Source organism: Dendropsophus ebraccatus, chromosome 10, assembly GCF_027789765.1.
Source record: "Dendropsophus ebraccatus isolate aDenEbr1 chromosome 10, aDenEbr1.pat, whole genome shotgun sequence".
NCBI lineage: Eukaryota > Metazoa > Chordata > Amphibia > Anura > Hylidae > Dendropsophus > Dendropsophus ebraccatus.
Window position 1 is genome coordinate 44,080,689 of NC_091463.1, and position 13,967 is coordinate 44,094,655.

Genomic DNA, 13,967 nt, shown 5'->3' on the forward strand with positions numbered 1-13,967 from the left:
TTAAATATATACCCCAATCTTGCAACTTGTCAAACTTTATAGTTGAAAATCTCTGGCTGGTGTAGTTCAGCTTTAAAGTGAAGGGTCTGAAGGTGTCTTCTACAGAAAATTGACAGCCAATTATTTTTTGGTTGGTGACCAGGTATCGCGGACAGTGAACAGCTGAGGATTCTTGGTCACTGAACCTAAAAAATATATATGACACAAAACAGAGTTGTTGTTTTTTTTTTTTTTTTAAAGCACCATCATACAATAGCTGTAGACACTGACTCCTCATAAGCCCATTTTAAGTGTCCCAATCCGGTTGACTGAGGTAACACAACAAGTCTTTCTTTACCTAGGAAACACACCATTATTGTCAGTGGACTATGTCTAGTATTACAAGCCATTTCTGTTTACATAAAGTATGCGGAACCCTTGGCCCTCCATCTGTTACAATACCCATCATGCCAAAGCTTTCCCGGACAGCTGGAGGGCTGCTGGTTCCTCATCTGTGGTTTAAATTAATAAAGCTGAGCTGCAGTACTAAACAGCCTATGAATAGAGGCACCCTGTCTTATTTTCTGAGGGTGTCTTATTTTGCACCACACAAGCACGTTGAGGGAGAGGGGTGAGCAGCATGGGAGGGAGACAGAGGGTTGAGCGGCTAGGGAGGGAGACAGAGGGGTGAGCGGCACAGGAGGAAGATGGAGGGGTGAGCAGCAAGGGAGGGAGACGGAGGGGTGAGCAGCACGGGAGGGAGACGGAGGGGTGAGCAGCATGGGACAATCACAGGCAGGGAGGGGGTGATCGGTGGCGGGGAGTGTGGATGGTCTTACTTTCAGGGGATGCCTTACTTTTGGGGGGGGGTGTTATCTTATTTTCAGGGGGTGCCTTACTTTGGGCTACTTGGGCTACCGGACAACCTCCAGTGCTTCAGCCCCGGCCCGGTACCCGTGGACAGAACGTGCCATACACGGGAACCGGGCCACGGTTCAAAAAAAGGGACCACGGCACCCTGGCTTCCCTGCGTCGGCGCCGCTCTATCCGTTTACGATGGTACATTTGCTTTAAGTGTAAACACTCATATATACAATATGCAATCGTATTAACGCCTTTTTGTAGTGATTTGTCTTTGTCTAAATGCCTATTGTTAAAAAGAAAAAAAAAACATCACTTGTTAACTAAAAGAATGCTTTAGCAATTTATCTGTACGTGTAAAAGGAACCTAAGCCAACTGATAGTTGGTCCATACATAAACCAGCTAGTCCTCAGTGCACAAGATTCTTTAATGTGTCTGAGTAAACACAGACAAACAAAAAATCAAAGTCATTCAGCCTGATATAATGTGACACATCTGGGGTATTTCTGTGGCATAAAATCATTTAGCATCTTAAATAAGCTACAGAAAGTGTTTCTTAGCTTGGCACGTTAACCAATGGTCTCTGATACTCAGATGTTTATCAGTAAATCCCCTTGTTGTGACTGACATCCACCAAGCCCTCTTCTGGCTTTAGAAATCAAAGTGGAAATTTTTGGGTGTTGTGGGGTATGACGCATATACAGTATATTTGAAATCTACTCTGTTGAAATCCACTTATGGTCTTATCTGACTTGGTGGGAGTTTGGAGTTGTCAAAGAGGGACCAATTTTGATTTGTATAGCGCACACAGATTCCGCAGCACTTCACCTATCTGTATGTTTTTTGGTGTGGGAGGTCACCGGAGTACCCGGAGGAAACCCACGCAAACACAGAGAGAACATACAAACTCTTTGCAGATGTTGCCCTTGGTGGGATTTGAACCAAAGGCTACAGTGCTAACCACTGAGCCACCGAGCTGCCCTGAAGAGGGACATGAAGTGATCGTATCTGTTAGACTAATCAAGAGGGCATATATCTATCACAAAGTGGATCACACACAATGAGCTTAAAGGGAATCTGGCAGAACCCAGGCCCTACCACTGGTGCTGACAGTGTGCTGTAGCTGACAGGCCCCTAGTAAGCATGGTAGCTTTTGGTAATTTGTCTGGGCAGTGGATTATGCACAATCTCAGGTCTATTGTAATGAAGAGTTAAAGAGGAGTTGTGCCTTAGTGTTTGTGCCTCACTTTGGCACCCTCACCACTGCTTCCTCCCCTTCATGAATAATCAATGCTGCCTGCCCTCCTGCTCATTCAGATGTCAGTATATATAGTTGAATCTCCTAACCTGTTGGAGTTGTGGTCTAGGGGTAAATCACTAACACCAAAAGTCCAGGCTGGCACCACAGGTAGCCAAAAGGGTGTGCTAGTCCACCTGCTACAAACAATAGCTAATAACAAAAAAAATAAAAAAAAATAACCAACAACCACAATAATATAAAAATATCAATATACTTTCTAACAATTATATTTAGACAAAAAACCTCCCAGAGCTTAAAAACACTTTAAACATATACCAAAACTCCACTCCTGAAATACAGTACAGTAGGGGTGCAAGGTGACACACTGTGCTGTATTTGAGCCAGAAGTGAAGTTTTGGTATATGTTTTAGGTATCATGCTCACTAGGGGGCTGCCAGCTACAGTACGCTGTCAGCAGCATAGATAGGGCTCAGGTGCTGAAAGATTCCCTTTAAACAGAGAGCTATATTCATGCGTTCTATGGATGAATGCTACATTTCCCTGTATTAACCATAAAGTCAGACCCGTATCAGTCAGCTGGCTTACATACATAAAGGCTTTACTTACTATGAAACAGTCTTTGAAAGACAAGTATCTAATTCAATAAAGGTGTCTAATGTCAGAAAATAGTGTATCTTCATATCAGACACAACCAATTCCTCACAAGCAGGTAAATACTCATCTTGACAGTAATAATCCTGCCAAAACCAGCAATTTGCCTTCATTTTACATCTTGAAGAAGTTTGTATAAAATTTGATTTGACTATTTGTTCCATGTAGTCTGCCCTTGTAGTATTTCCTTTCTTATAATCTTAGGATAGATATATGGTTACATGGCGTGTTTAAATTCCATTATTGAAGATTTACCAACCACATCAGCTAGAAGTTTGTTTCAAGCAACTAGTACTCTTTCTGTAAAAAGTAATATTTTCTTGTGTTCTTATTTCCCCCCAACTAACCTCAAACTGTGGCCCCTCGATCTTCTGTTCAGTTTTTATCCTCCTCCCTCTTCTCTGTGCATAATCATTGCTGCTTATGTCAAGGGTCACGCACTTCTGGCCTCCTCAAGGCAAACAGGTGCTTTAATCCAGAGCCGCAGGGCATGCACGTTGGGTGTCCCAACTGAGTGAAATCGCTTTATCTGCTCAGTGTATGCATTGCTCCGTGGGGCTACAGCACCTACACAGGATAAGAAGGCAGAAGGCGTGTGGCCCTTGGCATCAGCGGCAAATGTGTAAACTTGGTATGCACGCAAGAGGCTGAGCAACAATGAACATTCACAGAGAAGAGGCGTGCAAGAGCACAACATAAACGCTGAGCCAAAATTCCTCTTTGACAGAATATGATTTAAACAATAGGTCATTTTCTGATAACACATGCCCTTTAAAGAGGACTTGTGGCCAACCCCTCAAAATTTTTATTTTACAACAATGAAATGACACACCTTTTTACAGTTTTCATTAATGCCATATGTGGGTTTATATTTTTCTCTGACAATTTAGTTAATAGTCAGATGGGCATTGTAACGCCTGGAGTAGTGGATCCACTGGACCGGCACCAGCGATGGCACAAACCTCACCAGGGAGCGGAGTCTAAGGGGCCGCTGGTTTTCACCAGAGCCCGCCGCAAGGCGGGATGGACTTGCTGCGGCAGGCGACCCCCAGGTCGCTACCCCTGGCTTGGTTGCTGGTGACGGCAGGCGAGGCGTGGCAGGAGCAGTAGGCAGGAGATGGCACTGGCAAAGGTCTGCAGATGAGAGAGCACGTGACAGGCTGGACACGGGAACAGGTGGAGTGACAGGGGAACAGGAACCAGGAACAGGGACTTGGGACCAGGTAACGGACAGGACTCAGGAACAGGGACTTGGGACCAGGTAACGGACAGGACACAGGAACAACAGGGAGCTGGGCCAAACGCTATGGGAAGCATGTAGAGGCTCCAACACTAAGGACAGGGCATGCTGGGATTTATAGGGGAGTGATTGGGTGCAACTACCAATTAGGAGCGCACTGCCCCTTTAAATCTGAGACAGCCGGCGCGCGCGCGCCCAAGGATGCGGGGACGCGCGCGCCGGCCGGCACAGCGGGAGACAGGAGCGTGGAGAGGTGAGGCGCCCCCCGGGGCCGAGGTGACAGCAGCGCCGGGTCCCCGACTATGGACACCGGCTGCTGCATAGGGCAGGTAGCGGTCGCGGCGGCGGCCCGGCACGCGGGGCGCCGCCGCGGCCGTAACAGTACCCCCCCCCTTTGGCCTCCCCCTCTTTCTTGCCTGCAAATGGCACAGGAAGCCACAAAGTCTTTGACATCTTGGGATAGGCTGGGCCACCAGTAGTGGCGAGAGATCCGTTGGCCGGTCTTACGGACTCCCGGGTGCCCGGCCTCCAACGAGGAATGTCCCCAGTTCAAAATACCTCTTCGAAGCGCAGGGTGAACATGAGTCTTTCCGGGGGGTACTCTCTGAAGAGTGGAGGTGACGACTGGTACTAGGCGATCAGGCGGTATAACGTGGCAAGGGACCTTCTGTAAGTTCTTCCGGTGGTGAGAGGACACGACCTTAGTCTTGGGTACGGGGAGAGGGTACACCTCGGCAGAGAAGGCATCCGCCGAGTCTTGGTCTTCTGCCGGTAGGCCGGATAGAGGCTTGGCCGGGACAGGAAATGACATAATACACTTGGTCTGAGGTGACTTGAGACACTGGTGGGAACAGTCCTGACCCCAACTGAGAATCTCCCCGGTTCTCCAGTCCAGCTGAGGGGCATGTTCTTGTAGCCACGGGAGTCCCAGGAGGACCGCGGGGGAAGAATGGGGCAGGACATAGAAGGATATCTCTTCTTGATGTGAAGGACCCACCTGGAGGACTAAAGATGCGGTCTGGTAGGACACACGGTCGGTAAGAATTTCGCCCGTGACCGAGGAGATAGTCAGGGGCCTGGCTAGTCGGGTCACGGGTAGCCGCCATCTTTGGACCAATGTTGCCGCAATAAAACTGCCTGCTGAGCCAGAATCGAGGAAGGCAGTAGTCTGATGATTTTGTCCTGAGGGAGTCCGGATGGAAACAGGCATAGACAGACTTGGAATGGTGGCATTCGCACCTAGGGACACCTGTCCCACCGGACCTAGGTGCGAGCGTCCTCCGGATGTTTGGGGACGTAGGGAACATCCCAGCCGGAAGTGATCGGAACCACCGCAATAGAGACAGAGATTCTGCTCCAGGCGCCGGATTCTTTCATCAGGCGTCAGGTGAGCCCGTTCCACCTGCATAGGAATCTCAGGAGAGGGCTGGGACATCGAAAGGTCAGGATTCTGGAAAACCGGCGCCAGCTGGGGGTGGCGACGGGAATGGGTTAGTAAATGTTCATGCCGAACCTCCTCCTCCCTCTCCGAAAAACGAGTATCAACTCGGGTGGCCAGTAGAATGAGTTCGTTCAGGGAGGTAGGCAGGTCTCGGGCAGCGAGCACGTCTCTCACTCGACTAGACAGGCCCTTCTTGAAGGTGGCCAACAGGGCGGCCTCGTTCCAGTCCAATTCAGCTGCCAGGGTGCGGAACTGGATGGCGTAGTCACCGACAGAGGAGCTGCCTTGAGAGAGGTTGAGGAGAGCAGTCTCGGCCGAAGAAGCACGGGCAGGTTCCTCAAAGACGGAGCGAAACTCGAATAGGAAGGCCCGGAGATTGGCAGCAACAGGATCATCACGGTCCCACAGTGGCGTGGCCCAGGCCAGGGCTCTACCCTCTAATAGGCTGATGATGAAAGCCACTTTAGAGCGCTCGGTGGAAAACTGACTACTCAAAAGTTCAATGTGCATGGTGCACTGAGTCAGGAATCCTCTGCACAACTTAGAGTCCCCAGAGTACTTGCTTGGGAGAGCCAGTCGGAGTGAAGAAGCAGCGTCAGGAGATGGTGTGCGCTGGGCAGTAGTCTGCTGCTGTAAGGCGGCAGTGAGTTGCTGGATCTGCTGTGACTGTTTCTGGATTTGTTGAGCCTGTTGCGCGACCACTCTGGCGACGTCACGGAGATCTGGCACCTCGCCGGGATCCATGGTTGGAGCCTACTGTAACGCCTGGAGTAGTGGATCCACTGGACCGGCACCAGCGATGGCACAAACCTCACCAGGGAGCGGAGTCTAAGGGGCCGCTGGTTTTCACCAGAGCCCGCCGCAAGGCGGGATGGACTTGCTGCGGCAGGCGACCCCCAGGTCGCTACCCCTGGCTTGGTTGCTGGTGACGGCAGGCGAGGCGTGGCAGGAGCAGTAGGCAGGAGATGGCACTGGCAAAGGTCTGCAGATGAGAGAGCACGTGACAGGCTGGACACGGGAACAGGTGGAGTGACAGGGGAACAGGAACCAGGAACAGGGACTTGGGACCAGGTAACGGACAGGACTCAGGAACAGGGACTTGGGACCAGGTAACGGACAGGACACAGGAACAACAGGGAGCTGGGCCAAACGCTATGGGAAGCATGTAGAGGCTCCAACACTAAGGACAGGGCATGCTGGGATTTATAGGGGAGTGATTGGGTGCAACTACCAATTAGGAGCGCACTGCCCCTTTAAATCTGAGACAGCCGGCGCGCGCGCGCCCTAGGAGGCGGGGACGCGCGCGCCGGCCGGCACAGCGGGAGACAGGAGCGTGGAGAGGTGAGGCGCCCCCCGGGGCCGAGGTGACAGCAGCGCCGGGTCCCCGACTATGGACACCGGCTGCTGCATAGGGCAGGTAGCGGTCGCGGCGGCGGCCCGGAACGCGGGACGCCGCCGCGGCCGTAACAGGCATTAACTTAATTTTAATAAATGAAAGTAAATATTAGGTGATGGGCATGATGATACAGTCAGCAGGTGAAAATGTTTTACACTTCGGTATGTTAATACCTAATACCTACCCCCTTGAGTGCTCATCACCTGATATTCACCTTATTTATAAAAATGAAGTTCTCGCTTATCTGACTATTAACTGAATTGTCAGAATAAGCATAAACCCACATATCTTGGTAATGGAAGGACATAAAAGGTGTGTAATCGGAGGGTTATTTGACTACTGGACCTCTCTATGTTTTCATCAGAATCGTTTTTCAACAAGACTAAGGGGGACATTTATCATCCCAAAAAGGTGTATTTTTTGGCAGAACATGGCCAGATGCAAATAAATTTATTCGCAAATGGCCGTTTTGCTAATAAATTTTTGCATTTGGGCATTTTCCGCAAGTTTCAGTAGGGGGACAGGGAGGGGGTGTGGAGAGGCTGGAACAGGGGGCGCAGACTCTGGGACCGCTTAATTTATCATTTTTTTTGCCGAAAAATTATAAGGAAACCTACACCAGCTTTTCTCGACGCACACTGGATTTATGTAGAGGCGATGCGCCTTTACATACATCAGCGTACTGTTGGCACTGCAGGGACATTTTTAAGCCCAGCGCAGGAAACACTGGACTTAATAAATGTCCCCCTAAAACTATCTAATTTTTAATGTCCTGTTTAACAAAAGGGTTCTGGCAGATTTTTTTATTTTTTTATTTATGACACCAGATACATAAAGAGTTTTCTTGTTCCTTAAAGGGAATCTGTCACCCAGGCACCCAGGGCAGAACCCACCCTACCCTTGGATAAAAGATCATATACATGCCCCCTCTTGTCGGTACGGAGGGCGCGAACACAGAGTCTGCGTGATTCATCTTTTTTTTTTTTTCATAAAAATAAGCAGGAAAGCTACTCCAGCTCTAAGCTAGCGTAGGCTTCCTGCCGCGCACATTGTCGCGCACGGGATTTATGTAGAGGCAGTCCGCCTCTACATAAATCTCCTAGTGTCGGAGCTGCGGGGACATTTTTAAGTTCGGCGCAGGAAATGCCGGACTTAATAAATGTCCCCCTTAGTGTTATTTCCTTACAAAACAAGGTTGCTTGAGAAGGGTATAAGAACATGATGTAATCTAATGTAGGCTAACTTAACTTTTTATTTATTTATTACAACTTGAACTACTTCCATGTTTCCAACTTGTAATACTCCCATGTTTCCTGTGTTTTTGCCTGGATGCCTGCATGTCCACAGCAAAAATTTTCCTTAGGAATAGTATTCCTATGTTTCATTCACCTCTTTGAGGTGCTTTTAGTCTGATACCAAAAGCGAATCAGTATCAGTAATTTTCTTTTGTTTTATATAGGGAAAATGTGAACAGTAGAGAAAAAATGCAAATGTAATTGTACTTTCATGTGATAAATTAAACTAGACTAATTTACACCACATAAAATGTCATGCGGGCTCCCTTTTATACTAATACCAAATATGTGTAATTACTGCTATAATGCCCAGGTCCCCAAAGGCAAATACAGCCCTGGCTACAGCGCCATCTTGTGTGCAATAAAACCAACAACATTTTGTGCTTGTGAGTGTTGTAACCATATTTTTTATTGTTCTGTTTGAAGTATCTGCAATCATTAAAGGTCATAAACCTTTCAAAAAACTTTACATTAACACTGTAATATATTTTACTAGAGAAAAAGGCATTTTTTCCCTACCTGCCTTACAAAAGTAACACATATGGGGATGCTACACCTTATGGGGTGAGGAAAAGGTGGACAGGTGGAAATTTTATATCACACCTATAAACTATATAAGATGCCTCAAACGTCACTCTAGACCAGGGGTGTCAAACTCAAATAGACAGTTGCCCAAAATTAAAAACTTGGACAAACTCGCAGGCCAACCTTGATATTTATTGAAGCGCACAAGCAGCTTATCTGGAACTTTCAGAGTGGTGTGCAGCGTTCCTGGCACTGTCAGAGCGGTGTGCGTCACTTTGCACTACGATAAATGATATGATAAATCCCCAAAATGGTGCCCCAAGTAGTAGCCAGCCTCCCACAATAGTGCCCTATGTAGTAGCCAGCCTCCCACAATAGTGCCCCATGTAGTAGCCAGCCTCCCACAATAGTCCCCATGCAGTGACCAGCCTCCCACAATAGTCCCCATGTAGTAGCCAGCCCTCCCACAATAGTCCCCATGCAGTGACCAGCCTCCCACAATAGTCCCTATGTAGTAGCCAGCCCTTCCACAATAGTCCCCATGCAGTGACCAGCCTCCCACAATAGCCCCTATGTAGTAGCCAGTCCTCCCACAATAGCCCCCATGCAGTGACCAGCCTCCCACAATAGTCCCCATGTAGTAGCCAGTCCTCCCACAATACCCAATTGGGTATTTCTTCTGCTACATGGGGACCTGACATTGTTTATGGGTATGATGTACATGACTATCAGGATTCACTCATCATAGTTTCTTATTGTGTAATTATGTTTCCCTTCCTCTGAGTCCCATGTGTGGGGGCCTTTATGGCCTATCTCATTGTAGCAGTGCAGTTAAACCTTTATTCACAGGTTCTGCAGTTTTTCTCCCCTCTTTGGGGATTTTAGATGTTTTTAACATTGTTCGTTCAGCTGGTGTTCAATAAAGTTTATTCTTTTTGCATCTCATTTTGGTGTGCGCTTGACTTAGTTACCCTAGTTTTCCTCTGTCCATCCCCCCAGAATAGTCCCCATGCAGTAGCCAGCCTCCTACAATAGTTCCCATGTAGTAGCCAGCCCTCCCACAATAGTGCCCCATGTAGTAGCCAGCCCTTCCACAATTGTGCCCCATGTAGTAGTCAGTCTTCCACAATAGTCCCCATGCAGTAACCAGCCTCCCACAATAGTCCCCATGTAGTAGCCAGCCCTTCCACAATAGTCCCCATGCAGTGACCAGCCTCCCACAATAGCCCCCATGTAGTAGCCAGCCCTCCCACAATAGTCCCCATGCAGTTAGCAGCCTCCCACAATAGTCCCCATGTAGTAGCCAGCCTCCCACAATAGTCCCCATGTAGTAGCCAGCCCTCCCACAATAGTCCCCATGTAGTAGCCAGCCCTCCCACAATAGTTCCCATGCAGAAGCCAGCCTCCCACAATAGTCCTCATGCAGTGTCCAGCCCTCCCACAATAGTGCCCCATGCAGTAGCCAGCCCTCCCACAATAGAGCCCCATGTAGTAGCCAGCCTCCCACAATAGTGCCCCATGCAGTAGCCAGCCTCCCACAATAGTCCCCATGCAGTGACCAGCCTCCCATAATAGTCCCCATGCAGTGACCAGCCCCCCACAATAGTCCCCATGTAGTATACGTCCCCCAGAATAGTCCCCATGCAGTAGCCATTCCCCCCAGAATAGTCCCTATGCAGTAGCCAGCCTCTTACAATAGTTCCCATGCAGTTGCCAGCCCTCCCACAATAGTACCCCATGTAGAAGCCAGCCCTCCCACAATAGTGCCCTATGTAGTAGCCATCCCTCCCACAATAGTTCCCCATGCAGTAGCCAGCCTCCCACAATAGTACCCCATGCAGTAGCCAGCCCTCCCACAATAGTCCTCATGCAGTAGGAGAGGAGGGTGAGGAGTCGGATCTGCCTGCGGCTTAACCTATCACCCCTGGATGGCTCCTGAACCCACCCTACCCCTGGATACGGCCCCTATACTTATGCCATCCTGCCGGTCCCGCTCCTGATGCCGATTCCGCTTCAGAGAAATGGCCGTCCGTGCAGATGAGTGGGCGGCTGTATCTCCTCAGCAGGATCGGCATCAGGAGTGAGACCGGCAGTATGGCATAAGTATAGGGGCCATATCCAGGAGTAGGGTGGGTTCGGGAGCCGTCCAGGGGTGAAAGGTTCCAGGCGCACATCGCAACAGTTATAGTATGGGCCACCCAGAACACCGCCCATATTATAATCTGTTGCGGTGTCCTATCAGCAGACCATCTCTAGGAAATCAATTAATTTACTAGGCAGGCCAAAATTAATGGTGCCACGGGCCAGAGTTTGACATGACTGGCAGATTCAGCTGTCAGAGAAGCATGTACAGGGTTATCAGGAACCAACATTGACAGATTTTCAATGACGGCCAACCCCTTTTGTTCACAGATAGATAAGCTGCAGTGAGAGTGCTCTCATTGCAACTTACCCCACCCCTCCCTATAGAGCTAACAGGAAAGCTTTGCCATGCCAAATGTTCTTGTGTAGGACGGATGACAGGAAGGAGATATAACTGACAGCCAAGCCATCGGTTATTAAAAGTGTATGGGGACCACAGGATAGGGAACAAGCATGAGAATGTTAGGGGTTTTCCAACCTCTGTGCCTTCCCCCCAGGGATCTCTAGATCGATACCCCGGCTCCTTTTTTTATCAATAGTGTTGCAGGTCTGCACATGACCCACAGCTCCATTCATTCTCTATGGAGCCACAGAGTGCTGTACTCAGATCTCTACGGCGGCTCCATAGAGAATGAAAGGAGCTGATGACCCATAGCTCCATTCATAACAAAGGAGCCGGAGCGCCGATCTAGAGATCTTAGGGGCATGCGATCTCATGCTTGTCCCCTATCCTGTCCTTAACTGAACTCTTCATCATACAGGACTTTTTACCTTCCATAATCTTCCTTTTTATTGCATGCATTTAGCAGGTGTTGTTTCTGCAAAAGATAAGTATCTTTTTTGTGTTTCTGGTATCAATTTCCTGTTAAACAGTCTCAAACTAGGTCAGTGCTTCTCTGAAAGTTCTTTGACCACAGGTCTCCTTGAGAACTTGCTATATAAATGTGTTTTAGTCATCTTGGTTGTGATCATAATATTCCACTAAACACATCTACACTTAGGCTATGTTCACACTGCGTACGAATCCGTATGCAGGTCTTACGCTGCCGTACATGTGCGACTGAAACTACGGGCGTGCGAAAAATTGACATGTGGCTGGATGCGTACGCACCGCGAACATACACCCGCAGTTATGCTTCCCTAGCTTGTTTCGAAGCGATCTGAGGCAGGTCATTTACTTGGAAATCTTTGCCCAGCCCCGTAAACCACAAAGAACCTTTTGGATCGAAAAATCAAGTTCAATTTGGCTGAAATAAGTACTTTGTACGGGACCGCATGGAAATCCACGGCCGTGAGTTTCAACATTTCCGTCCTCAAACAATGGTCTTGTTCATTTTTTACAGCACCGTATACGATCCGGCCGTAAGCTCATACGTAGTGTGCACTGTGCGGGCGTATATCGTATACTTTCAAGCGAACGCATCAACCTAAAAACTACGTGCGTATATTCGCGGTTCGCACTATGGACGGATTCATACGCAGTGTGAACATAGCCTTAGGCTATGTTCACACTATGTATCTGTGCGGCTGTATTGCGGGCTGTAAATCATCGGCCGTGTTTTTCCGGTTTATGCGTACGCTGGAAAGTATACGATTTTCGGTTGCACAGTGCACACTATGTATGAGCCTACGGCCCAATCGTAAACGGACCCGTAAAAAATGAACAAGACCATTGTTTGCGGCTGGAAGTGTGCGAATTCAAGGCCGTGGATTGACAGGCGGTCCGTACGGAGTACTTCAAAAATAGCTGGCAATAATGCCGAATGCCGATGCCTCTAATAGTTAATATATTAAATTAATAAAACACATTTTCTTTGTAATAAAGTCCTTTCGTTGTTCAATAATTTAATTCTAACGAATCCATCATTGTGCAATTAAATATACTGTTAAAATAAATATATATATAAATAAATGTATATTTATATATATATTTATTTTTTGACAGTATATTTAATTGCACAATGATGGATTCGTTAGAATTAAATTATTGAACAACCAAACTGATTTTATTACAACAAAAATGTGTTTTATTAATTAAATATTAATTAGTACAGGAAGCTCCATTAAGCCGTTAATTCATATTCCGGGTAAATAGAGCAAACTGTACTAATCAACACTTTACTTTAATTAAAAAATCAAATGTTTCTTCTAATTATGTTATCACAATAGCATTATTAGAAGAAAAATTTTGAATTATATGTGCTCTCAGCTGATTGGCTGAGCGCACATATAAAGAGCCGGTCCGCAGTACAGTGACTTCATTGTGCTGCGGACCAGCGAAGAGGACACATCGGGGTGAGTATAAAGCTCTTCCCACCCCCTCCCCAGCACTGCAACCATCCCAGTAAGGAAGGGGGGTCACTTAACCCCTTCCTTGCTGGGATGGGTGCAGTCTGACATCAGTCTGGCCCCCAAGGGGTTAAGGGGGATGCAATACACCCTCCCTTAACCCCTTGGGGGCAAGACTGTAAGCAGCGATCTGTAAAGATGCTGCATACTGTAAGGAGCACAACACCGCTCACAATGATGGGTGTTGTGCTCCTGTTTGTGTGTTTTTTAGTGTGTTTCTCCCTTTTTGTTTTTCAAATATCGGTATCCTGTGGATTACATCGGATTCGGTGGACTACGTCGATGACCAGCGGTTGTTTGGTGTTTTTTTTTTAATAAAATGAGGGGTGTGGGGGTGTTTTTATTTGAATAAAAAAAAAATTTCCACTTGTGTGTTGTCTTTATTTCTTTACTTTATAGACTTAGTAGTGGAAGCCGTCTAATAGACGGAATCCATTACTAAGTCGGGGCCTAGTGTTAGCCGGTAATAAATGGCTAACACTAACCCCCCCATTATTACCCCAGTACCCAATGCCACCAGGGGTACTGGGAAGAGCTGGGTGCCAGTGGTCCCGGAGTGTCAAAATTGGCGCTCCTGGACTTGGGCGGTAGCAGGCTGGTAAGATTTAGGCTGGGGAGGGCCTAAACCGATGGCTCTTCCCACCCTGGTGTTACCAGGCTGCTGTCGCTTGGTTTTTAACCCGGCTGGTTATAAAAATAGGGGGGACCCTATGCGTTTTTTTAAATTATTTATTTATTTTAAAAAAACGCATAGGGTCCCCCCTATTTTTATAACCAGATGGGTTAAAAACCAAGCGCCAGCAGCCTGGTAACACCAGGGTGGGAA

General features: G+C 47.9%; 1 protein-coding gene across 2 annotated transcripts in view; it reads right to left on the reverse strand.

Annotated features, from left to right (window-relative positions):
- IL2RG (interleukin 2 receptor subunit gamma) overlaps positions 1–13,967 on the reverse strand; it is a 71,099-nt gene that overhangs the window by 40,325 nt on the left and 16,807 nt on the right. For both annotated transcript variants that reach the window (XM_069985909.1, XM_069985910.1), the window contains one exon: positions 13–185. In XM_069985909.1, coding sequence (XP_069842010.1) covers positions 13–185 — 173 coding nt within the window. The remainder of the gene's footprint in view (positions 1–12; positions 186–13,967) is intronic.